General features: G+C 51.9%; 1 protein-coding gene across 1 annotated transcript; it reads right to left on the bottom strand.

Moving 5' to 3' along the window:
- Positions 1 to 1164: 1164 nt before the first annotated feature.
- On the bottom strand, positions 1165 to 24575 carry Trpm4 (transient receptor potential cation channel, subfamily M, member 4). The gene is made up of 25 exons (XM_013027816.1): positions 24545 to 24575; positions 24162 to 24229; positions 19311 to 19485; positions 18861 to 19041; positions 18608 to 18771; positions 18119 to 18302; positions 17058 to 17119; positions 16726 to 16917; positions 16476 to 16575; positions 15432 to 15544; positions 14375 to 14719; positions 13984 to 14118; positions 12543 to 12672; positions 12313 to 12458; positions 11180 to 11292; positions 10518 to 10595; positions 9552 to 9965; positions 8225 to 8357; positions 7631 to 7805; positions 7346 to 7523; positions 3366 to 3559; positions 3024 to 3156; positions 2700 to 2772; positions 2502 to 2607; positions 1165 to 1498 (listed from the first exon to the last, which is right to left on the bottom strand). Exons 1-25 carry the CDS (start codon positions 24566 to 24568, stop codon positions 1494 to 1496), a joined length of 3621 nt encoding a protein of 1206 aa, XP_012883270.1. The 5' UTR covers positions 24569 to 24575; the 3' UTR covers positions 1165 to 1493.
- Positions 24576 to 25866: the final 1291 nt, after the last annotated feature.

The raw sequence follows: 25866 nt of genomic DNA, 5'->3' as shown, positions 1-25866 counted from the left end.
CAACAACAAAGAAATGGAAACGCAGAAGGTACTGTAACTGAAGCCTCTGGGCTGCAGAAAAGAGCCCATCCTTATCCTTTCCTCCTCTAGCGCCCCCTGCAGGGAGTCCCTAGTAGGACTCAGCCTGTAAAGTGCAGGCTGGGCTTCAACCCCACCCAGCCTGGCAGACAAAAGTGAATTTGAGTTTAATACATGGCTTAAGCCTCCCTGGGCCTGACTTCCACCACTCCACAGCATTAGACATCTCTAGGTACAAAGCTCACCCAGATTTCTATCCAGGTACTCTTGGGCTCACATGCCTTTATGGAACCGACTTAATTTGCCCACGCCTCAGTTTCCTTAGATGGTTATCTGGAGGAGTCACGGATTTAGAAGCCACCTGTGAAACAGTTAACTCCAGACACACAGCAAGGACTCTGCCCACACTCACGAGCCCAGCTACAGCTCATTACCAAGATGATCACGCGGGTTGGTGAATGCTGAGTCGGCGTTTTCTAGGCAAGTCAGTTGTCACACTTACTTGGCGAGGTTTCAAAACAACTCTCGGCACCCGAAGAGGCAGATAGTTGGAATTCCTCCAATTTGGAGGAAAGCTGTTTTGGTTTTTGATTTGGGGATGTGTTGGTTGGTGGTGGCTTCCTCGCCATTTAACTAATAATTGCTGCTACTTCAGCCTTTTCATTACCAGTTTAGTTTGTTGGCGGTTATTTCGTTAAATTGCATGTATAATGATGCATGACGCAACCCTGTGCGTGCATGGCCTGCAATTTTCCACTAATTAGACTTGTTAAAGACACATAGGCATTTATCTACTCAAATTTGTATCATCTGCTCGCTTATTGCCAAAGCAGATGTACCCAACTCCCACCCACCCCTCTCCAGGAAAGAATTCACTTAGAAGCACCCAGTTATTTTTTCCACAAGGAAGTAGAAGCTCAGGGACAGTCTTGCTTCTGGAACCCAGAATCACCAAAGCAGTGCAGACAAGAGGTGCAGATCTGAGGTAGGGGACAGTGAGATGGAAGGACGGACACTCTGATATCTGAGAGCAAGGACCCACCCCCTTCCCCCCCAAACCAACCGGCCTAGCCCCAGCCCCCACGCACAAGGTCTAGAGACCCCAAGTCCCTAAGAATCAAGCATCCGGATCCGACTCAACTCAAATGGCTTTATTTCCCCAGTGTGGGGAATCTGTAACCCCCAGGGCCCTCCAGCCTCCCTGCGCTGTGGCAGGGACAACTGCACAGGCTCTAGAGCTTCACCCCCCTCCATCCCCACCGCTTGCCTTCCACTGTGGGGCTGGTTCTGGGAGGAGCTGGGCTGGTTCTGGCTCCTATCAATGAATGCTTCTAGCAGCAGCCCGGGTATAGTCCACCAGCACAGGCCTAGATGGAGACTAAGGCCTTCGGGTGTGCAGATGGAGGCTGCAAGGAAACCAGCTAGGAGCAAGCCATCCCAGGCGAGGGGTACTCCTTGAAATCTGCCAGCAGCACTCAGTCTGGGAGAGGAAAGAGAAAGAGGGAGGGGAGAAGGGGAGAGAAAAGTGGCAATACTTTTTTTTTTTGTCGGTCGTGGGGCTTGAACTCTGGGCCTGGGCACTGTCCCTCAGCTCTTCAGCTCAAGGCTAGTGCTCTACCACTTGAGCCACAGTACCACTTCCGGCTTTTTCTGGTTATGTGGCACTGAGGAATTGAACCCAGGGCCTCATGCATGCGAGGCAAGCACTCTACCACTGAGTCACCTTCCCAGCCCATAGCGGAGAGAAAAGTGAGACACAGCATAAGAGAAGGTGGGATGCAAGGAGTGGAGAACCTGCCTCCAGCAAGCAGGAGGCCCTGAGTTCAAACCCTACAACTAAAAAACAAACAAGCAGCTAGGCACTGGTGGCTCATGCCTGTAATCCTAGCTACTCAGGAGGCTGAGATCTGAGGATGGTGGTTCAAAGACAAGCCTGGGCAGGAAAGTCCTTGAGACTCTCATCTCCAATGAACCACCCCCACACCAGAAGTGGCGCTGTGGCTCAAGTGGTAGAGCACTGGCATTGAGCACAAAGAGGCTCAGAGACAGTTGCTCCAGGGCCTGGGTTCAAGCCCCACAATCAACAAAAAAAAAAAGGGTTTTTTAAAATCATTTTATTTTTTATTTTTTTGGGTCCGGTCGTGGGGCCTGATCTCTGGGCCTGGGCGCTGTCCCTCAGCTCTTCAGCTCAAGGCTAACGCTCTACCACTTGAGCCACAGTGCCACTTCTGGCTTTTTTCTTTTTGCTTATGTGGTGGAGGAATCGAACCCAGGGCCTCATGCATGCAAGGCAAGCGCTCTACCACTGAGCCACCTTCCCAGCCCCCAAAAAAGTTTTTTTAAAGCAAGCAAGCAGCAAAGTGCAGAATCCTACGGAAGGCCAAGAGTGACCCACGAGGTCACTCCTCCCATGGAGGAGAGCCACAGAAGCCCTCATAGAAGGGAAGGGAGGCAGGAGAGGTACGGGCGGCTCCTACACTGACCTCTGGGCCCAGGTGGAGAGGGGGGTGGCGGCCCCCCTGGAGGAAGCAAGGCAGAGCGGCTCAGGGCCTCAGCCACCCAATCCAGGACACGAGAGCAGTGTTGGACCTGGGGAAGCAAGAGGGAGGTCAAAGCAGAAGACGAGGCGCCCACTGGCGCCATCCCCACTACAGTCCCTGGGCGGGGCCGCACATCCTTACCTCCAGCTCCAGCCCCTTCAGACGCCTTTCATACTCTCGGATCTGCCCCAGCTGTTTCAGCGCCATGTCCACCCTAACAAGGGAAGAAGCCTCAGGAAGTGGCCTGCTGGCTCCGCCCTGCCGGTAGCCCCGCCCACACGCCCCGCCTCCTTCCAATAGCCCTGCCCACACCAGAGGCCCCACCCTATGCTGCGCCTTCTGCCTCACTGTCCTGCTGGCTCCAGAGGCCCCGCCCACATGCTCTGTCCACCCCACATCCAAGGCCCCCGCACGCTCCGCCTCCTAACTCCCTTGCCCCGCCCACACCCGAGGCCCCGCCCTCACTTCTGAGATGTGCGCTTCAGCCGCTCAGAGTCGCTGTCTCGCTTGTCTCTGGCCTGGGCCAGCAGGAAATTCTCTTTGTGCACTGACTCCCATGTCAGCAGCGTGCGCTCCGCTTCCTTAGACAAGAAGACACCTGATGGGCACCGTCAGAGGAGAGTCAGTGGGTCCTTGTTGCCTCTTCCCATGCCTAAGGCCCACCCCAAACCCTAGGCCTCACCCCATCGCCTAGGCTCCACCCATAGTCCTTCTTCTTGCCATCATCTTCTTCTACCTTCAACCCACCAGCCCTTCCAGGCTCTTCCTTCTCCCCAAGCCCCGCCCCATGTCAGGCCAAGGTCTCACGGAAGTGCTCGAAGACTGGGGAGGCTGGTAGGGCCCGAGGGCGCCTGCGCAATCTCCTGATGAGGAGGCGCATGTGCGAGATGATGATGAAGGGCGGAGCCAGAGCAGGCCGAGAGTGAAATTCCCGGATAAGGCTGTAGCGCTGGGCCTTCCAGTAGAGGTCGCTATTTCCTTGGACTTTGCCAAAAGTGTAGCTACAGAGGCCAAAGGTCAAGGGTCACTGGAGATCAAGGCCCAGGGAAGCTATCAAGGTTACACGTCGTGTAATATTTATTCGAAGGTCAAAGCAGTAGGCAGATATCTGGATCAATAAAGTCAAGGGTTATTACAAGATGAGAGAAGAAAATAGGTTACTAGAGTCAAAGGTCAGATATGACAGGTCAGGTTGGAGATGTGTGTGGTGGCTTAGGGTAGAAGCTGGAAGCAGCTTTGGAATTGGGCTCGAGTCAGACAAAAATAAAATCAGAAAAGAAGTGGGAGCCAGGCGCCAGTGGCTCACACCTATAATCCTAGCTGTTCATCTGACTGAGTTCTGAGGACTGAGGTTCAAAGCCAGCCTATGCAGAAAAGTTTGGATGACTCTTATGAACCTCCAATTAACCAGCAAAAAGCCAGAAGTGGAATTGTGACTCAAGTAGTAGATCACCAGACTTGAATGAAAAAAGTGAAAGCACAAGGCCTTGAATTCAAGCGCCATTACTCAACACACACACACACACAATCCGGAAAGAAAATATAAACCTTGCCATTCACAGAAACAAGAATATCAACAATTGTATGTCAACAAATTCAGTAACAGATAAAATGGACAAATTACTAGAAACACACAAATTACCTAAAATGAACCAAGAAGAAAATGAAAATCACTGTAGTTATTATAAAGAGACTGAATGACCAATCCAAAGCTTTCCAATGAAGAAAAAACAAAGACCAGGAGCCTTCACTGGTGAATTGTAAACTTTTTTTTTTTTTTTGGTCAGTTGTGGGGCCTGAACTCTGGGCCTGGGTGCTGTCTCTCAGCTCTTCAGCTCAAGGCTAGCACTCTACCACTTGATCCACAGCACCACTTCTGACTTTTCTGCTTATGTGGTGCTGAGGAATTGAACCCAGGCCTCATGCATGCAAGGCAAGCACTCTACCACTGAGCCACTTCCCAGCCCTGAATTGTAAACTTTTAATGAGAATTAACACCAATCCTCATATTTTTCCAAAATTTAGAGACAAGAGCAGATGGCCTACCTCATTCTATGAGACCACTATTATCATGATACTAAAACCAGATAAAGACACCACAAGAGGACAGGCTCTTTTAGTTCACACCTGTAATCCTAGTTACTTAGGAGGCTGAGATCTGAGGATCCTGGTTCAAACCTGGCCCATGCAAGAAAGTACATTGAGACTCTTATCTCCAATTAGCCACCAGAAATTTGAAGTGGAGCTGTGAGCTCAAAAGAGCACAAGGACAGCACCCAAGCTCTGATTTCAAGCCCCACTGCTGACAAAACAAAAAAAGACATCACAAGAAATGTACAAATCAGTATTTGTTAAGGATGTACAGGTAAACATCCTCAAAAATACCAACAAACCAAATCCAGCAGTATATTAAAGGGATCATTCATTATTACCAAATGGGAATTCATCCCAGGAAAGCAAGGATGGTTCAACCTATAAGTCCAGCCAATGCAAAACCCTGCTATATTAGAACACAGGAGAAAAAAATGTTCATCTCAATTGACACATAAAAGGAATTTGAGAAAACTCAATAGAAACATGATAAATGGATACTTCTTAAGACCCACAGCTAACATCAACCTAATAAAAGCTTTTTTTCCCCCCATACCAGAAACAAGAAAAGTGTGTGTCTGTTTGGACCACTTCTGTCCAACGGTGTACTGAAGTTCTGGCTGAAACCATTAGGCGAAAACAAAAAGAAATAAAAAGACATCTAAGTTGAAAAAGAAGAAATAAACAATATATCTCTGAAGCCAGGCACTGGTGGCTCACGCCTGTAATCCTAGCTACTCAAGAGGCTGAGATATGAGGATCATGGTTCAAAGCCAGCCTGGGCAGGAGTCTGTGAGACTCTTATCTCCAATAAACCACCAGAAAACCAGAAGTGGCACTGTGGCTCAAGTGGTAGAGCACTAACCTTGAGCTGAGGAGCACAGGGACAGCGCCCAAGCCCAGAGTTCATATATATATATATATATATATATATATATATATATATATATATATATATATATACATACAAATCCCAGAGACTTTCACCTCTAGTTAACCAGAAAAAAAAAATAGAGGAAGTAGAGTTGTGACTGAAGTGGTAGGTGGAAGAACAAGCCAAGTGGGAGCTTGTGGCCCTGAGTTCAAGCCCCAGTACAAAAGGAAGCATGGAAGGGATGAAGGGAAGGAGAGAAGGAGAGAGAAAAAGACAGACGTGAAAGAGAAAGAGACAAAAAAGAAAGGAAGAGCCTGGCCCTGGTGGCTCATGCCTGTAATTCTACTACTCAGGAGGCTGAGATCTGAGGATCACAGGAAAGTCCGTGAAACTCTTATCTCCAATAAACCACCAGAAAACCGGAAGTGGCACTGTAGCTCAAGTGGTAGAACACGAGCCTTGAGCTGAAGAGCTCAGGGACAGCGCTCAAGCCCAGAGTTCAAGCCTCATGACTGACCAAAAAAAAAAAAAAAAAAGAAAGGAAGGAAAGAAGGAAGATGAAAGGCATGTTTAACATCAACTTATGGAGGACACGCAAATCAAAAACCACAATGAGACACCACTATACAACTAGAATGACTATAAGTTTTTTAAAAAAGAAAATTACAAGTGTTGAGAAGTATGTGGAGAAACCAGAAACCTTGCATGCTGCAGGGAGAATGTAGAATAAGGGTGATCATTTTACTACTGCTATGGAAAACAATTTGGGGTTTCTTCCAAGAGCTAAATATAGGATTACAATGTGACCCAGTCGTTCCACATCCAGATATACACCCACAAGAAAGAGGCCAAAGCTGGGCACCAGTGGCTCACGCCTGTAATCCTAGCTACTTAGGAGGCTGAGATCTGAGGGTCATGGTTCAAAGCCAGCCCAGGCAAGAAAAGTCCATGAAACTCTTATCTCCAATAAACCACCAGAAAACTGGAAGTAGCACTGTAGCTCAAGTCGTAGAGCGCTCGCTTTGAGCTGAAGAGCTGAGGGACAGCGCCCAGGCCCAGAGTTCAAGCCCCACAACCAAAAAAAAAAGAAAGAAAAGAAAAAGAAAAAGAAAGAGGCCAAGTGTGGCAGCATACACCTGTAATCCTAGCATTCTGGAAGCTGATGCAGGACATTTGCAAATTTGAGGCTATACTGAAGAGTCTGAGTCTGTCACAGAAACAAAATAAGAAAAACAAAAGAATCTGTAGCAACAGATAACAGATTCAAGGCTACTCAAGGCTGGGGAAAAAAAGAGTGTTCTGCAGATGAACATGTGGTCCCAGCCCATTGTGATGTAGTTAATGTTCCTGAATTGTATGTTTGCCAATGTTAACAATGGCCAGTTTTTTATGTTTGTATTGTATATATTCTGGCCAGGTATTGTTGGCTCAGGCCAGTAATCCTGGCTAGCTACTAAGGAAGCTGAGATCTGAGGATTTAGATTCAAAGCCAGGCTGGGCAGACAGATCCCAGAAAGTCTTATCTCCAATTAACCAGCAAAAAGCTGGAAGTGGAGGTGTGGGTCAGGTGGTGGAGCACCAGCCTTGAGGGAAAAAGCTATGGGATAGGACAGTGTGAGGCCTGAGTTTAAGTCCCAGTACCAGTACAAAGAGATGGTGGGGAAATGGTTCTAGGCTCAATGAGAGCCTCTGAATACAAAGGTCCAGACCAGGCTGGGCTGGGCATAGAGGCAAGCAGCCTTAGACTGGAATCAGAAGAGCAGATTGATTGGCTGGGGTGAAGGATCTGAATGGGGTCAAGGGTCAACGGATGAGGCCTCACCTGAACATGGCGATGAGCAAGTTGAGCAGCAGGATGTTGGCAACGAGCAGGAAGATGATGAGCAGTAGCACCACCAGCCAGTTGGCGTACAGGGACACGCAGGAGCCTGCGTGCGTGCCCGGCGGGCGTGCCCACGCCCCGTGCTCCGAGGAGCAGTTGATGTGCTCCATGAGCGCCACTGTGTGTGGGGGGGCACAGAGAGACAGGAAGGCAGTGATCAGGGGGAGGGGGAGAGAGGACGGGAGCCTCAGAGGGCGCATGCCAGGTCCCGTCACCCCTTCCTACCATCCATGTCCTCCTGGGGGATCTGCCCGAAGATCTGAAGGTAGGGCCGGTAGAAGACCCGGCGCAGGATATTCGGGAGATCACGGTCCCGGGGTCTCAAGAGCCCCTCTGTGGCCACCCCGTAGGCAACCAGCCACACTCCGAGGAAGAAGAGGAAGAAGAACACGTCCTTCATCTGAGGACACAGGAGGATGAGGCTGAGTCTGCTTCCCCCCCTTCCCACGCCTTCTTTTCCTTTGGCCTCACCTGGCCACGCCCTCCGTCCCTTTGACCATAACCTCCCTGGGTCCCACCTTCCTGGCTGGCCACGCCCTCCCTGAGACCTCATCCTCTCACATCTAGCCACTCCCTCCCTTGGCCCCACCTTTCACGGCTGACCACACCCTCTCATTCTCTGACCACGCCCTCACTTGGCCCCGCCCATCGCGACTGGCCACGCCTTCCCCACCTTGGCCTCACCCGCAGCAGCACACCCTTTCCTCCTTGAGCCCTTCCTTTCCCTCCCCAGCCCCACCCCTTTCCTCAGGCCCCACCCCTTTCCTCAGGCCCCACCCCTTTCCTCAGGCCCCACCCCTTCCGGGGTGCACCACTCACCATCTTGCTCACGATGACGATCTTGGGTCCCAGCTGTTTGTTGACAGTGAAGATGTGCAGCAGCCGCAGTGTGAAGACCATGAAGTCCAGGCAGAGCACAGTGCGGCCCAGGTCGTAAAGGCCCGGAGTCAACCTGATGGGGGGAAGGGAGGAGCCAACAGGGATCACAGGATGCCAGCAAAAACTCAGCCCCCCAACACCCCACTAATAATGGCCCAGAGGTAGCACAGAAAAAAGCTGGGCAAACCCTTGTAAGATTCAAGTTGAGGACGCTTTCCAAGGGCTGGGGTGGTGGCTTGGTGTTAGGGCACTGGCCCAGCAAACACAAGACTCTGGGTTCCATTCCTTCCCCACCCCACCCCCCAAAATAGAGATTTCAAAAGAAAAAAACCAAAGGAAAAACCAAACCAACAATGGAATGGAGGTGCTGGGTGCTGCCAGCTCACTCTGGTAATTCTAGCCAGTTGGGTGGATGGTTCATGGTTCAAAGCCAGCCCGAGCAGAAAAGTTTACATGCCCCTTTCTCAATATGGACCTGGTGTCTGGCGCATGCCTGTCATCCTAGCTATCATGAAGATTCCTAAAATAGGTGGCTCACACCCAAGCATGTGCCTGGGGAAGGAAGCCAGACATTATTTAAAAAGAAAAAGAAAACAGCATAAAAAGGACTAGAGGGTTGCTCAGCAAGCTCAGGGTCTTGAGTTCAAACCCAAGTAATAGTAAAAAAAAAAAAATACCTAAGGGCCGATTCATGCATTCCATTCTGGGGGTTTTGATTTTGGTTTGTATTTTAATGTTTTCCCTCCTTATCACTAGAGAAATGCTGGACTTGATCAAATGTCTAATACGTCTCTGCTGTTCCTACAGAACATATGCCTGGCTTTGGCCCTTTCATTCTCCAAGGACATTTTATAAACAATCCAACAGGGTTGAACAGAGACATTAGTCTTCTGCAGAACTGCCTGGCTGGAATGAATTATTCATGCCAGGTTACTATGTATCGCCTGAACCTAGCAGACAGGAAGCCTGTCCTCAGCGCTGGAGGATATCACAGGCTTTTGCATTTTTGTTTTGTTTGAGACTGAGTCTCAAGTAGTAGAGCAATCCCAGGACAGGAAACAACATGGGGGGAGGGGGAGGAAAAAAGGGAATAAAGGAAAGAATGATAGGCCAGCCCTGCAGAGAGAGAGAGATGAGGCCAGCAGGGCCCCAAAGTTGGGTCCTGGGCAAGCAAGAGGGCCAATTGTACATGACATGCTACCAATGGTAGAGGATGCAGCGCTGTGACCCCGGGGCAGGACGGGAAGCCAGGATCGCCCAAGCTCACCTGCAGCCCACACCCAGCAGGAAGCAGGTGAGCGCCAGCAGGTCGCATTGGTTCCAGGCATCAGAGAGGTAGAGATGCAGGCGGTGGCGCAGGGGGGCGGGGCCGGGCCCAGAGCCCCCGCTGGCCAGGCTGCCCCAGCCGCCCCCCAGGCCCTGGCGCAGCTCCTCGCAGAGCAGCGTGAAGGCCCAGAAGTAGAGCAGCAGCTCCAGCAGCCCTGGCGCCCCAGGCTGGAAGTCGATAAGGAGGACGCGGGCAAACAGCAGCAGGAACAGCAGGTAGCTGACCACATTGCCCAGGAAGGCCGTCACTGGCGCCCCCCAGAAGTAGGACCAGCGACACAGACACCCACGGCGGGGGCAGCAGCCTGGCTGATGGGGCCTTCTGCGGGGTACCTTCTCAAGGAGGTTTGGGGGCCTGGGGAGAAGGGAAAGGGGAGGCCACAGCTGGATCTCTTGTATGGCCCCCACCCCCACAACCCATATACCTACACTGCCTGGGACCCTCCTGACTCAGCCACATAAGTCAATGCCACCTTCTTCTTCCTTGTTTTGAGACAGAGTCTCACTGTGGAACCTACACAGGACTTCGATTAGGGATTCTCCAGTCTCAGCCTCCTGAGTATCTGGGATTATAAACATGCACCACCATGCCCAGCTCTCACTTCTTGTCTTTTTGTTTTGTACTGGCCCTGGGGCTTGAACTCTGGGCCTGGGCACTGTCCCTCAGCTCTTCAGCTCAAGGAGAGCACTCTGCCACTTGAGCTACAGCCACTCACAACTTTCCTGCCTGGGCTGGCTTTGAACTGCCATCCTCAGATCTCAACTTCCTGAGTAGCTAGGATTACAGGTGTGAGCCACCGGTGCCCGGCAGCCCTCTCTTCTTAAGTCCTTGCTCCTTGTCCCTGAGAGAACCTGTGACTGCTTAGCCCCCTCCACCCCACCATACATAGTGCCAGGCCTTACTCACCCAACAGGCCCTTCCCCATTAACGCCCCTATCCATGTCAAAGTCAGGGTCCTTCTGTGGGAGCTCTTCTTCTGATTTCCTGTCATAAAGGGAATCACAAAGTGAGAAAACTCTCCAGAAAAGACTCCAGCATCACCTGTCACCTTAGAGACAATGCAAAGAGACAGAGAGGTAGCCCCCTAAAGTCACCCCAAAGAGATCCTCTTCACCAAAGCCAGGGCCTGAAAAGCAGAGAAAATTGCCCAAAGGGACATGGCAAAAAACATCCCCAAGTTCTCTTCCCAGAACTTTCCCTCGAGGGGATGGAAGAGACACACTGGACGGACCAAGTAAGAAATGTGCACAGCCAGGCACTGTAGCTCACACCTGCTATCCTAGATACTCAGGAGGCTGAGATCTGATGACCCCAGGTCAAAGCCAATCTGGACAGGAAAGTCCATGAGACTCATCTCCAATTAACCACCAGAAAACCAGAAGTGGTGCTGTGGCTCAAGAGGTAGAATGCTGGCCTTGAGCTGAAGAGCTCAAGGACAGTGCCCAGGCCCAGAGTTCAAACTCCACAACTCACCAAAAAAAAAAAAAAAATGTGTTCAGAAGTGAATTGGAAGGAGTGATGGCCCCCCCTCCCCTCCCCAGCCCCTCCTCCAGCCTCAGAGGACTGACCTGAAGGTGATGAGGTTGGTGTAAATGAGTGGGGGACAAAAGAAGGTGAGAACCAGGGCCCAGATAGGTGTGGTGCTGTCCATCTCCCCCCACCACTTCTGTGTCAGCAGAGACTGTGGGAAGATCACAGGATCAGGAGCCGAAATCTCCCCACAACCCTCCCACAAACCCTCCATCAACAGCTACACCACTGGAGAACACCAAGCAAGTGCTCAATAGGGGACCCATAAACTGGAAAAGAGCTGGGGACAGTGGCCAAAAACAACTTGCCCCAGACTGGCTAGTGGAATTAAGCAGCCAATGTCTGTACACACAATATGGCAGATACTGAGTCAAGTACCTAATACACATCAGCTCACTTAAGCCTGGCCACACCCCCAAGAGGAGTAATACTATTTTCTTTCCTTTTTACATACAAAGCAGAAGTTAAAGAAACAGCCCAAAGAAGCAGAACCCATGAGTGCTAGAGCTGGAATCTCTATGTTTTACTACCCTTCAAAGCCAGGGGCTCTAGGAACTAATTTGAAATACCAGCCAAATGTCCAAATAGCTTTGGACTGGACTTTCAGTTGGGGTACACAAGACTTCCTATTGAGTGGGCAGAACGCCCCGTGTTGAGGATGAGAAATTCTGGATATCTTTCAAATTTTAATGAAAGATGCTGAGAAAGTTTTCAGAATGTCCAGTTGTAGAATGAAGGAGAGAGTAAACAGGGCTTCCTATAGGAAGGGTGAGACCTAACCCAAAGTCTGTCTGTGTCCAAGACACAAAGTAATTAATTGTCCAGTGAGGTCATTTTTAATTGTGAGAAGCTTAACAAAGGACTTCTTAAAGGAAATGGAAAGAACTTCCTGTGGATAAGGCAGAACTTCTTTGGGATGAATGGGATTGCCAATGGAGGGCAGAGGGACTTCCTATGGAAGAGGTAGGTCTTCCTTTAAAATGAAAAGACTATTACTGGGAGTGGGCAGGACTTCCTGTGTAAGAGGTGGGACTTCCTTCCTGGAATGGAATTTTTTTTTTTTTTTGATGGGGGCTTCACTGTGGGAAGACTGGCCTTGTTTGATAGCAGAGGATAGAGAAGCTGGACTTTATTTTTATTTGGGGGTAGGAGAGACTGATCTGATGCTCACCTGTACCCCATCCTGGGCAAAGAAGGCACGGGCATCAGCCTGCATGGCAAGCTGGAGGCAGGTGGCATCCCCCCAGAGGGGGCAGCGTCGGAGGAGCAGCCAGGCCGCCCGTCTCTCGCTGTTGTGGTAGCACTCACTAAAGAGGTCTGGGGATAGAAGGTGTGGTAAGACTCAGAGATGCACCTGCCCTGTCCACCGCAGCCCCTCCCCGGGCACCCTGGCCTGCACACCAGCGCTCATGCCCTCAAACTTGGTTGCCAGGTCTTTCCTCCGTGCTTCCTCCTCAGCCTCTGGTTCCAGGCGGGCCATCACTCGGAGCAGCAGACAGGCCCCAAGAGCTGAGGCCACAGAGTTGGAGCCCTGGAGAGAGAGAGTGGGGGATGGGTAGGGTCAGAGTTGGAATTGAGGTTTATGGAAAGGCTGGGATGGAAGTGACAGAGTCAGAGGTCGTATAATAATGGGTCATCTTGGCCAAAGTAGTACGTAACCATTCACCTATACAAATACTGTCATCTGGCACAGGCCTGTCGATCCTAGATACTCAGGAGGCTGAGATCTGAGGATCAGGGTTTGAAATGAGCCAGGGCAGGAAAGTCCATGAGACTCTCATCTCCAATTCATCACCAGAAGTGGAGTTGTGGCTCCAACTAAGAGAGCACCAGCCTTGGGTAAAAAAGCCCAGGAATAGCACCCAAGCCCTGAGTTCAAGCCCCTCCCCCCCACTCAAATAAACAAATACTACATGATACCACTTAGTTGGGGTCCCTATAGGAATCACTCACAAAGGTAGACCATAAAAGGTTGGTGACTGGGAGGTACAAGAAGTGGGGAGTGCCGGGCGCTGGTGGCTCACGCCTGTAATCCTAGCTACTCAGGAGGCTGAGATCTGAGGATCGCGGTTCAAAGCCAGCCCGGGCAAGAGAGACCATGAGACTCCTATCTCCAATAAACCACCAGAAAACCGGAAGTGGTGCTGTAGCTCAAGTGGTAGAGCACTTGCCTTGAGCTGAAGAGCTGAGGGACAGTGCCCAAGCCCAGAGTTCAAGCCCCACGACCGACCAAAAAAAAAAAAAAAAAGAAGTGGGGAGTTATTTTTCAGGGACAGAGTGTTTGGTTTGGTAATACGAAACATTGGGAAAATAGGTAATAGTGATGGGTACAATGACAAAGATGCTGCTCAACCAAAGACATTAAAAACTTAGGCTGGGGGCTGGGAATGTGGCTTAGTGATAGAGTGCTTGCCTAGCATGCATGAAGCCTTGGGTTTGATTCCTCAATACCACAAACATAGAAAAAGGCCAGAAGTGATGCTGTGGCTCAAGTGGTAGAGCTCTAGCCTTGAGCAAAGAGAGGCTCAGGGACAGAGCCCAGGCCCTGAGTTCAAGCCCCAGGACCAGCAAAAAAAAGTTAGGATGTAGGCATGGCTCAATGGTAGAGAACCTGCCTAGAAAACATGAGGTCATGGGTTCAATCCCACCATCACCCCCAGCCCTGCTTTAAAAAAAAAAAAGTTATGGGAAACACCATATAATAGAAAAAAAAAGACAAAGTTACACGCAGGAAGTAAAGATAGAGGCAGGTCGAGTGAGGTCAGAGGTCAGGGCTTTGTTCAGAGACTTTGGTGTCCAGTGGAAATAAAGACCAGAGACAGGGATGGGAGTGAGCGCTCACCTTCTCCCAGAAATACATGGCCATCTGGGCTCTGTTCAGCAGGACAGCCCAAAGGAACAGATCACTCCAGGGGGCTTGCACAAAATCCGCCTCCAGAGAGGGCTGTGTGGTGTTCCGGTCTGAGAGCAGACACGCCTATGAGCAAGAAGGGCATGGTAAGCAAGGACGGACCCAGGAGCCATAGGTGCTCTCTTCAGCCGCGCCCCCTGGGCCTGGCCAAACCCATTCGGTGTGAAGTCCCACCCCTAGGCCTGGCCACACCCATATGGCCACGCCCCCTGTGCCCTGGCCACATCCTCCCAGATGTAGCCCCTCCCCTGTGTGACCACGCCCCTTCCTAGGTCACGCCCCTCCGCAGCGTAGCTCACCTGCCAACCCTCTCTGCACTTACACTTTCCCTGCGACCCTGGTCGGAGTGGGGGTCGTGGGTGTCCCTGGAGGGGTATCTCGGTGCACACGTCTCCCCGAGAAGTGTCCTCAGCACTTGGCCCACGTTAGGAAGCCGAAGCTCCTCTACCCCATCTTTTATGGGTGGGGCTTTGGTACCCACGCCATGGGATGCCTGGTCCAGAAGACTGCGGATGAGTGAGCTGGGGGGCACCGCGCTGTACAGCTGGGCCAGGCGCAGCGGGGTCAGGAAGTGGCCCAGGCTGAGGCCATGGGAGATGAGCAAACGAACGAACTCGGGCCTGTCGTTCAACAGGGCATCCATGAGAGAGGCCTCCAGGTGGAAGGACTGTGAAAGAGGGGAGGGAATGGCAGGGAAGAGATGAGAAGAGGGGCACAAGGCCAGGTGAACTCAAAGGGCAAGGGAAGGGATAAGAGGATGGAAGGAAAGAGGGAGAGAGGAAAGGAGGGACAGATAGAGTGGATGAGTGGAGGGGTGGATGGATGGATGGATGGGTAGGTGGATGATAGAGGAATAGATCGGTGAATAGAAGGAAGGATGAAGGAATGAGTGCAGGAAGAGGTGGAGGTTGGGACAAGAGGATGGGTTGATGGAGGGATGGGATAGAGGGGACAAGTTGAGGACATAGAAAAATCCCAAGGCCAGGCACCAGTGGCTCACGCCTGTAATCCTAGCTACTCAGGAGGCTGAGATCTGAGGATCACAGTTCAAAGGCAGCCCCGGCAGGAAAGTCTGTGAGACTCTTGTCTCCAATAAACCACCAGAAAACCAGAAGTGGTGCTATGGCTCAAGTAGTAGAGCACTTGTCTTGAGCTGAAGAGCTCAGGGACAGCACCCATGTCCAGAGTTCAAGCCCCATGACCAACAAAAGGAAAGAAAGAAAGAAAAATCCTGAGATGGATGCACAGCCAAGGGAAGGCTGGACAGGTAGGTTATCAAGTGAGAAAGGTCTAGGTGTCCCAGAAATCAGGAAGGATGGAGACTGCGCCCCCTTTACCAAGATCCCTAATTCCCAGGATATGACCCCTCACCCCCTCACCCGCCACTGGATGTCCCCCCGGAAGAGTTCACTCTGGGCAATATCCACACGGTTCCAGGCCACAGCCAAGCGCAGCTCATCCAGGTAAGCTGAGGCCTCAGAGCTCCTGCAAGCTGAGATGAAAGAGAGCAAAGAAGCAAGAGGTCACAGGCCGGAGGGAGGGAAGGAGGGATCATCCTCCTCAATGGTATGTCAGACTTCAGCACTCTGTGTGCAGAGGTGGGACTGATCTAATATCATGGAGTCCATAGCCTGTCCAGCATGACCTCTGAGGTTGATGCCTAGCAAACAGAGTGCTGGTGGCTCACACCTGTAATCCCAGCTACTCAGGAGGCTGAGATCTGAGGATTGCAGTTCAGTCCTATGGCTCAAAGTCTTAGTGAGCAGGAAAATCTGTGAGGCTTTTATTTTCCAATTAAGCACCAAAGAGCCAAAAGTAAAGCTGTGACCAAAAGGTAGAGCACCAGTCCTGAGTGAAAAAACTAAGGGACAGTGCCCAGGCCCTGAGTTCAAGTCCCAGTAATAACACACACACACACACACACACACACACACACACACACGATGGATGGATAAAAGAATAAGCAAGTAAAATTTCCATGAGGACTAGGGGTATGGTTCAAGTGGTAGAACATTTCTTTGTAGAGGTTAGGCCCTGAGTTCTACACCCAGTACCACAAGAAGAAAAGAAAAGGGTCTGGGAAGGTGGCTCAGTGGTAGAGCGCTTGCCTTGCATGCATGAGGCCCTGGGTTCAATTCCTCAGCACCACATAAGCAGAAAAAGCCAGAAGTGGCGCTGTGGCTCAAGTGGTAGAGTGCTAGCCTTGACCTGAAGAGCTGAGGGACAGCGCCCAGGCCCAGAGTTCAGCCCCCACGACCAACAAAAATAAAAATAAAGAAGAGGGAAAAAAATCAAACCCTAGTATCACCACAAAAGCGGGGAGGCATGAGCCTTAGGTGAAAGAAGAGAAAGAAGATGGATAAAAGACCCACGCATCCAAGGGTGAACAGAGAGAGAGAAAGAGAATGAACCTGAGGTCTTACCTTTTACAAGGGCCCTCAACACAATGGTCTCAAACTCCTCAGCACCATCCTCAGATGAATAGACGGTCAGCAACTCCTTCCGGGTCATGATCCGTTCCACCTGCAGAGCTTGGACATCTACATCCGCAGCCCAGCTCCTCCAGGGCCCCGCCCACAGGCCTGCAGGAGGCCCCTGCCCTCCAGGACCAGGGAGTCCTGGGCCCTGTCATCTCCCATCTCAGGATCCACACATGGGTCCCCAATGTCATACCTGAGCCTGCAGGACCTCAGGGTCCCCTTTGGGGAAGAAACGCCTAATCCGATCCCGGGCTTCTCCTCTCCTGGCTCCCCCACTTCCGGGGGCCAGGGTGTCTTCTAGGATCTCTGCCAAGCAGTCTGCAGCACCCCCAGAGCCTGCCACCAAAAGGCAGGGGAGCTGAGCCTGGGTGGCATCCTCTATCCGCTATAGGACAGAAGGGAGATCAGGTGAGGGGAGCCAGAACATTCAGCCTCCAGTCCATGCTCTGCTAGAACCCAGAACCCAAAAGACTTGGTCCCCTGCTCCCCTCCTGCCTGTAGATACAGGCATTCAGGTCCTTGTACCTTCAGCATCTTCTCATCACCATCGATCAGGAGGAGGAGGACGGGGATGTCAATTCCAGTCCCTGGGAGAAAAGAATAGAGAAATTGGTGGAAGAGAACTACATCTCCCAGAAGTCCCTGGGGCAAAGGTTGGCTTTTTCCTGACCCTGTCTCGGGGCTTTGTGGGAATTGTCTTTTCCTTGTACGCTTTGGCCTGAGGCCAGATGTTGAAGACAGAAATACTCAGCTTCCTAAGGGAAGAGAGACCTTGGGACTTCACTCCACTCCTGGGCCTCTAATGACTCAAGTGTTTTCTCGCCAGAGTCAATCTTATAATTGATTAACCACTCAGCAGCCAAAGTCAATGAAAGTTCAAGTAGAAACTGAAAGAAATGCAAATAGAAAGGACTATGCAAAAACAATGAAGGTATTTACCCAAGTCCTATAATAAAGTCCAAGTGGCTATGCACTAACTCAATCCTCATTTTTTTGGGGGGGGTCAGGTCATGGGGCCTGAACTCTGGGCCTGGGCGCTGTCCCTCAGCTCTTCAGCTCAAGGCTAGCACGCTACCACTAGAGCCATAGTGCCACTTCTGGCTTTTTTTTCTGCTTATGTGGTGCTGAGGAATTGAATCCAGAGCCTCATTATGCAAGGCAAGCTCTCTACCACTGAGCCACTTTCTCAGCCCCATCAATCCTCATTAAAATAAGAAAGTAGACCACAACAGTCACGACTCTGGAGACTTTGAGCTAATGCACTAAGGCAAGAAAAACAAATCATTGGAATTAGAGAGCCTGAGTGCCCAAGGCTGGTGTGCTACCATTTGAGCCATAGCTCCACTCTGACTTTTTGGTGGTTCGTTGGAGATCAGAGTCTCATAGACTTCACAGCCTGGGCTGGCTTTGAACCATGCTCCGTAGCTCTCAGCCTCCTGAGTAGCTGGGATGACAGGCCTAAGCCACCAGCATTCAGCCAGTGTAAAGATGATTTGGAGCACAGAAAATGATAGGAAACCATATTGGGATGAGAAAGTTCCTAAATTTTGAGCAGGCTGTGGGGTGGGGGGGGGTACCCTACTCACCCCCCACGCCCGTCTTCTGCTGGGCCACGTAGGACTCGAAGCGCAGGCGGAAGCGGTTCTCACCGCCCAGCCGCCCGTGGGTGCCATCGTCCACCAGGAAGAAGGCCGCGTAGTTGTAGTCCAGTGGGAACTCGACCCCATCCTCAGGGTCACCATGCCATCGGTACCGCGCTGGGAATGAGCCCTGCGGACACACAGTGGGACCGGAGAATCATTCCAGGGAGACAGCACCAGAAGCTGGGGCCAGGCCACAGCCTCCTCCCTCAGACCCTGGGGTCCAAACTCCAGACCTCCTCCTTCAGACCTAAAAGTCCAGACCCCAGCCTCCTCCCTCAGACCCAGGGGTCCAGGCCCCAGCCTCCTCCCTCAGACCCAGGGGTCCAGGCCCCAGCCTCCTCTCTTAGGCCCAGGGGTCCAGGTCTCAGACTCCTCCCTGCATATGAAAGATCCAGACACCAGTCCCCTCTCCTCTCTGACCCAGGGCCTCACCTTAGGGTTGATGAGGGTGTCTCTGTTCCTGACCACGCCCCACGGGGCCACACCCATGGCCACCACCTTGCTGCCCCCAGTGTTGGCCGTCTGGTGGTCTCGCACAGCCACACCTACATGCCGGCCGATGCCCGTGTGCAGCCCCCCAGTGACTATCCAGGCCCCTAGGTAACAGAGAGGGGAGGTAGAGGCAGAGGGAAGGATATGGAGAGGCCCGTGGGGGGGGTGTGATGCAGGGCCCACGCATGGTCACCTGTGCTCTGGGCGGCCCGTACCAGCCCGCGCCGCAGCAGGTCTTGCAGCCAGGTCTGGAGGACGGGGCCCCCCGAGCCCCCCAGCACTGACACCACCAGGTTCGGGGCACGGAAACCCCATGTGCGCGTGACCAGACTATAGACCGTCGCTGGATCTGTGCGGTCGGAGAGCCGGAGGAACTGTGGACACAGGACAGGGGACACGGGGATGGCTTGGGGGCTCAGGCACAGAAGGAGACAGGGACAGGGCCTGGGGGTGGGGGTTGGACAGAGACCCAGAGACAGAAGTACAGAGTCGGGGTTACCGAGAGGGGGGGTAGACAGAGACCCAGTGACAAAGACTGAGGTGGACGAATAGGGAGACTCCTCCAGCTGTGGCTGGAACCCCGCTTCAGGTGCCCCTCAATGCCCCCCCACTGGCCCTGGCCCTGACCCCCAGGTCCCCTCACATTGCTGGCCCTGCGGCCCGAGCCCAAGAAGTCCAGGTCCCCATAGGCGTCCGTGGGCTTCTCGGTGGTGTGCACGTCCCTGTCCCACGCGGTCACCACAGCTGCCCCAAAGGCATCCTCCACAGCCACCGCTGGGTGGGCGCTCCGTGGCCGGCCACACTGGCACAGGCTCCCTCTGGGGGAGGCGAGGGGGGCAGCATGAACCCCGAGGTGTCCCCCAAACCCTTCACATACTGCGGAAATACATCTCCACTCCAAGTCTATGCCATGTGCCCAGGGGCAGAGCTGGTGATCACCCTGACACTAAGGGAGAAACTGAGGCAGGAACAGCAGCCTTCCCCTCCCCCCCCCACCCCGTCCCACCAGAAGTCACTAGTAAGTCTGGGTCCCAGGGTTCCCCCTGCCCTGCTCCTTGGCTGGCACAGATGCCAGCAACGGAAAAGTAAAGATGTTCACCATGGAGAGGAAAACTGAAAAAAAATGGAAAAAGGAAAAAAAAAAGAAAAAGAAAGACAAAATTTTAGGTGAAAAAATCCAGAGCGCATGCGCTCACTCTTGGGAGAGGGGCGGCGCTAAGGCCACTGTGTGACTTTAGCCAAGTGGCTGAACTTGTCTGAGTCTCAGTGTCCTCCTCAAAGGAACTTCAGCCTGCTCCTTACAAACCAGGAGGAGCAGAGGAAATAACACAGCGTTTCCTGACTTGAGATTTGCACGCTGGTATTGGTGGGAGCCAGGCTGCGTGAAGTTCACACAAAGCTTTAAATAACCTTGAAAAAAACACACACACACACAAGTGAGAAAGTCATTCCTTTTTTCAGCACGCAGGGGGCTCAGCGGCGGGGCCCTGTCTTTCAACTTAAGCTTTTTCCTTGTTCTTTCTGGGCCTCGGGCCCAGCATACTGAGCTGGCAGGGCTCAGTAAAAACCTTGATTTGGCTTTCCTGGTATCTGGCATCTTTGGTTTGTTTCTTTCCCTTTGGAGACACATAGAAGAGTATTTGCACTTATGGTCACCATAGGCCCCAAGAAAATAAAATAATTTTTTTCCCTCCCTGAATAAAGGCCCCAAAATACTCCTTGTAGCCAACTGTGATTTGCACCTGACTTTCTCAGGGTGAGGAGTAGAGATTGAAAGGAGAAGGATTCCATGGATCAAAATTTCTTTGTTCTCAAATTCCAGAGAGAATTCAGATAGCCTAGGCGATCTGTCTTTATGTAAAGTGAGAGTTGATTCAAGGAACAGTTTTACAAAAATGGTAATCCAGCTGGCATGAGGAACTAGTCAACACTGGGGAAGATATGATAAGAAGGACCAACTAGGCTGGGCACCAGTGACTTATGTAACCTCCTATGTAATCCTAACGACATGGGAGGCTGAGATTGGGAGGATCCTGGCTCAAGGCCAGGTCACAGAAGTCTTCAACCATTCCAATGGAGGGAAGCTAGATGTGGTGGCATGTACTTGCCATCCAAACAACTATTAGAAATTTAAAATAGGCAGATTGCTGTCCAGGCACACACCCGGGGAAGGAAGGAAAACTCTACCTTAAAAATAATCAGTGCAGTTGGGCACCAGTGGCTCTCACTTATAATCCTAGCTACTCAGGAGGCTGAGATCTGAGGACTGCAATTCAAAGCCAGCTCGGGCAGGAAAGTCCGTGAGACTCATTTCCAATGAACCACCAGAAAACTAGAAGTGGTGCTATGGCTCAAGTGGTAGAGCCTAGCCTTGAGCTGAAGAGCTGAAGGACAGCTCAGGCCCAGAGTTCAAGCCTCATGACTGACAAAAATAAAATAATAATAATAATCAGTGCAAACCAAATGCCAGAAGCTCATGCCTATAATCTAACTACTCAGGAGGCTGAGCTCTGAGGAGCAAGGTTAAAAGCCAGCTCAAGTCATATAGTTTACAAAATTCGTTTCCAGTTAACCAGAAAAAAAAAAAAAAAGCTAGATTGGGGCTGGGAAGGGGGCTCAGTGGAAGAATGCTTGCCTTGCATGCATGAGGCTGTGGGTTTGATTCCTCAGCACCACATAAACAGAAAAAAAAAAAAAGCTGGCAGTGACGCTATGGCTCAAGTGGTAGAGCGCTATCCTTAAGCTGAAGAGCTGAGGGACAGCGTCCAGGCCAAGTTCAGGCCCCATGACCAACCAAAAAAAAAAGCTGGACTGGAGCCATGGCACAAGTGGTAGAGTGCCTGCCTACCAAGTACAAAACCCTGAGTTCGAACCCTAGGCCATGGGGGATGAGGGAAACAAACCTGATTCTGTACACAGGATGTGCCTTTAGGCTTCAGTTTATGCCCCTTATCCTTTTACCTATCTTAATTGTATTGGACCCCCTTTTTCCCTGTAGCTACCTGCCATGGAACTCTTCCCACCAAAACTTCTGCATGGAATGTTCCAGAACCTGTGCTATCTCATGCAGCTACCCCTAGCCATGTGGAGCCCATTATACTCACAGGACTCCTTATATTCTAGTGAAGTAAAATGAAATCAAAGCAAATACTCAGCTCCTCGGTCACCTAGCCACATTCGTAAGGTGGCCCTTGGCTGCGATATTGGATTCAGAGACAGGACATTTCCACCACCAAAGAAAGTTCCTAGAAAAGCTTGAGTTGATGTCCTGTCTGTCCCCCCTCTGCCAGGGTGGCAGTGGGTGGCCTCTGTTCAGGTGTCAGCTGACTGCAACATTAGGCTGGCTAGGGATAAAAGGCTGGAATCTTCGCTAGCCAGGTGTGTCTTGGCTCTGGGCCTTCCCTGGCTGTCCTGTCTCTACCTCCACCTTTTCTCCTCCCCTTCTTCTCTCCCCAAAGATAGGAGCACCCAGCCCCCCTTCATAGTTCTCAGATAGCATACTGAAGGGACAAAGGGAGCAACAGTAGACTAGCATGAGGTAGGAAAGAAGTGGAGGGGCAGAGGTGTGGTTAAGCCCAAGGAGGGATTTGTGGATCAAATCCAGGGCCTCACTCTCTCAAGTTAAGATCACCCTAGTCTTAAGGATGGGTGAGCTTCCAAACAAAAAAAAGGAGCTGGGGGCTGGGAGGTTGGCTCAGTGGTAGAGCGCTTGCCTTGCATGCCTGAAGCCCTGGGTTCGATTCCTCAGCACCACATACGCAAAAAGAAAAAAGCTGGAAGTGGTGCTGTGGCTCAAGTGGTAGAGCACTAGCCTTGAGCTGAAGAGCTGAAGGACAGCGCCCAGGCCCAGAGTTCAGGCCCCACAACCGGACCAAAAAAAAAAAAAGGAGCTGGGTACCAGTGGCTCATGCCTGTAATCCTAGCTACTCAGGAGGCTGAGATCTGAATATCAAAGCCCAAAGCCAACCTGTGAAGACAAACTGGAGCTGAAAATCTCTTACTACCAATTAACTAGCAAAAAGATGGAAGTGAAGCTGTGGCTCAAGGGATAGAATGTCACTTGAGAGAAAAAGCTAAACAAGGCCTGCACTGGAGCCCTCATTCCTGGCACACACACACAGAAAAGTCTTGAAACCTTTCACTGACTGTCCTCAAATTTGAGATCCTTCTGGCTCTACCTCCCAGTGGCTGTAGCTGAGATTATAGGCATGTACCACCACGCCCAGCTTAACTTCCTTAACCCTTCCCATCAGTAAAATGTTTGAGAACTTTCTAGTCCAATAAATGTGTGTGTGTGTGTGTGTATGATTTGCAAAATGTAAATGCACCAAGGTAATAACTTCTTTTTTTGTGTGGGGGGGTCCGGTCGTGGGGCCTGAACTCTGAGCCTGGGCGCTGTCCCTCAGCTCTTCAGCTCAAGGCTACCACTCTACCACTTGAGCCGCAGTGCCACTTTTATGGCCTTTTCTGCTTATGGAGTGCTGAGGAATGGAACCCAGGGCCTCAGGCATGCAAGGCAAGCGCTCTACGACTGAGCTACCTTCCCAGCCCAACATGGATGCTTTCTATGCCCCCAAAGACTGTCTTCAGAATAACTAGAAAGCTAGAAAGGGTCCAGGAGACTGTGGAAAGCAGATGACTCCTGAAACACATCAAAGAATTCTCTAGAACTTTCTAGCTCAGGACACCTAACACAACACTGGTTTTCTGTGGTGATTGTTGCTGGGGTAATTGCATAACTTTCTTAGGCTAATTAGGTGCTGAGTTCTGTTCCAGAAATACCACAGCAGTAACTAGTTTGCTTCTCAGGTTATCCCCAGGCTATGTGTGTATGTACTATGCCCAGGTGACAAAGGAAGGGGGGGGGGTGAAGTGACTGGCCCAAAGCCACAGAACACTCAGTCTGAAAAAGAATTATCAAAGCAAAAAGGACTCAAAGAATTATGCTGAACACACTCCTCCCTTAGGACAGTTGAGGAGAGAGGAAAGATTTTTGGTGACAATGAATGAACAAATGAATAACCAAAAGACACAGAGACAGAGACACATAGAAGACACATAAGGAAGGAAGAAAACAGAACTGAACCCTGAGCCTTTACCCCCGACCCTGAGCGGGGGGGGGGGGGGGGGGGGGGAATGGGTGTTCACACAGACACCCAAGACTCCCCACAGAACACCAGCCAGGACCACCCTTTAGAATGGGGGCGTGGCCTGGACGCCGTGGGCAGGATACGGGGAGTGGCTTTCTTTGGTGGGCGTGGTCGAGTGGGCGCGGCTTGCATGTGGCACGGCCCCTGCAGTGGGCGGGCATTGGGGCGGGGCCTCTGCAGCGGGGTGTGGCAGGCAAGCCTGTGGGGCGGGGCTTGGGTGTGGGCGGAGCCTTCCTAGTGGGGCCTTCTTAGTGGGGTAGCGCTTGCTGCTGGGCTTGGCCTTCTGCGGTGGGCGGGGCTAGAGGGCAGGGCGTCTAGGGATGGATCAGGGGCGAACTCCTCACCCGGGATCTTCGAGGTCAACGATGAATGTCGTGCAGATCTTCTTTCTGAAAATCTTAGGGATCCAGCTCTGGGGACCGGAACAAGCGGGGGGGGGGTTGGGGGAGGGAGGGTGCAGAAGACAGTTCAGACCTATGGGACACGAGACAGCAGCCCGACGCCCTCACCTGGACCCCAGCGTCCGGGACCCCAGCGCCCGCCTCTCACAGGCTGGGACGTCTGGATCCCCAGGACTGTCCTCCATCTCCAGGCGTCAGGGATCCCCCACCCGCCTCCTCCATCTGACTCCGGAGCCTGAGTCTCCAGAGCCTCCTCTCTGCGTACCAGAAGGGGGACCCCAGCTTCCCACTCCCTCTCACCCCCGGCGGGCGCGCGGGCGCGTTACCTGCTCCTTGTCCGCACCCACCATGCTGCCGCAGCCCGGCAGCCCGCCGGCCTCTCTGCGTCCCCTCCCCACTCCTCCACACCCGCCTGGCCAAACCGGATCCGCCACTTCCCAGCCCCGCCTGGGGCGGGAGCCCAGAAGACACGTCAGCGGGAGGCGGGGAAGGCCGGCCCGCCTGGATAAAGGGACAGACTGACTGACAGGCCTGGGCCTGCGACCCCAGGGCTCAGAAGCTGGGGTTTTGGGGACCAGACACTGGGAGGAAGGGAGACTCAGGCGACCAGGCTGAGAGGGGAACGGAGGGGCATCAGACACTCAGTAGGGGTCCCAGATATGAAGGAGGGGACACACTGACCCAAGACAAAAGGGGAGGGGCTGAGAAAGTGGCTCAGTGGTAGAATGTTTGCCTTGCATGCTTAAGGCCCTGGGTTCGATTCCTCAGCACCACATAAGCAGAAAAAGCCAGAAGGAGCACCGTGGCTCAAATGGTAGAGCACTAGCTTAGAGCGAAGAGCTGAGGAACAGTGCACTATACGACAAGAGAGAGAGAGAGAGATTGAAGTGCAGAGACTGGGAGCCGGGGTATAGATATCCAGAAAGAGGGGTACAGAGACCCAAAGAACAAGGGAAAGAGACTAAGGGTGGAAGAGACAGATTAGACTGAAAGATGGGGGGGCAGACACTTTAAAAATGGAGGGAACAGGGCTAGGAATATGGCTTAGTGATAGACTGCTTACCTAGTATGCATGAAGCCCTGGGTTTGATTCTTCAGTACCACATAAACAGAAAAAGCTTGAAGTGGCACTGTGGTTCAAGTGGTAGAATGCTAACCATGAGCAAAAGCTCAGGGGCAGTACCCAGGCACTGAGTTCAAGCCCCCAGGACTGGCATAAATAAATAAATATTGGAAGGAACAGAGTTGATGAAGAAGGGTCATTGACAGAGAGGGATACTGAGTCTTGGGTTGGGGCAGAGACCAGAGCATAAAAGACAGAGGTCAGGATGAGAGGGGGTCAGAATCCCATAAAGGGGTGAGTACTTGGTGGTTCACATTTGGCTCTTGCCTATAATCCCAGCTACAGGTGTGGGGGTGGAGGATGGGGTGGAGGGAGGCTGAGATCAGAGGATCATGGTTCAAAGCCAGTCTGGGCAGGAATTAATTCCTTTTCTTTTCTTTTCTTTTTCTTTTTCTGTCAGTCATGGAGCTTACTCTGAGTCTGGGTGCTGTCCCTCAGCTCTTCATCTCAAGGACAGCGCTTTTCCACTTGAGCCACAGCGCCACTTCCGGTTTTCTGATGGTTAAGTGGAGATAAGAGTCTCAT

This window comes from Dipodomys ordii, unplaced genomic scaffold, assembly GCF_000151885.1.
Source record: "Dipodomys ordii isolate 6190 unplaced genomic scaffold, Dord_2.0 Scaffold105, whole genome shotgun sequence".
In the NCBI taxonomy this organism is placed as follows: Eukaryota; Metazoa; Chordata; class Mammalia; order Rodentia; family Heteromyidae; genus Dipodomys; species Dipodomys ordii.
Note: the sequence above shows the minus strand (reverse complement) of the source record. Positions and strands in the feature narration are given on the sequence as shown.

What these genes read in the sequence shown, in the direction of transcription:
- Trpm4 (XM_013027816.1), bottom strand. Translation starts at nt 24,568, where the DNA reads ATGGTGGGTGCGGACAAGGAGCAG. An exon ending in GTGATGAGAAGATGCTGAAG is followed by an intron (nt 16,918 to 17,057) that starts GTACAAGGACCT and finishes TCTGTCCTATAG; the next exon opens with CGGATAGAGGATGCCACCCA. An exon ending in CCATGTATTTCTGGGAGAAG is followed by an intron (nt 12,673 to 13,983) that starts GTGAGCGCTCAC and finishes CTCTCTCTCCAG; the next exon opens with GGCTCCAACTCTGTGGCCTC.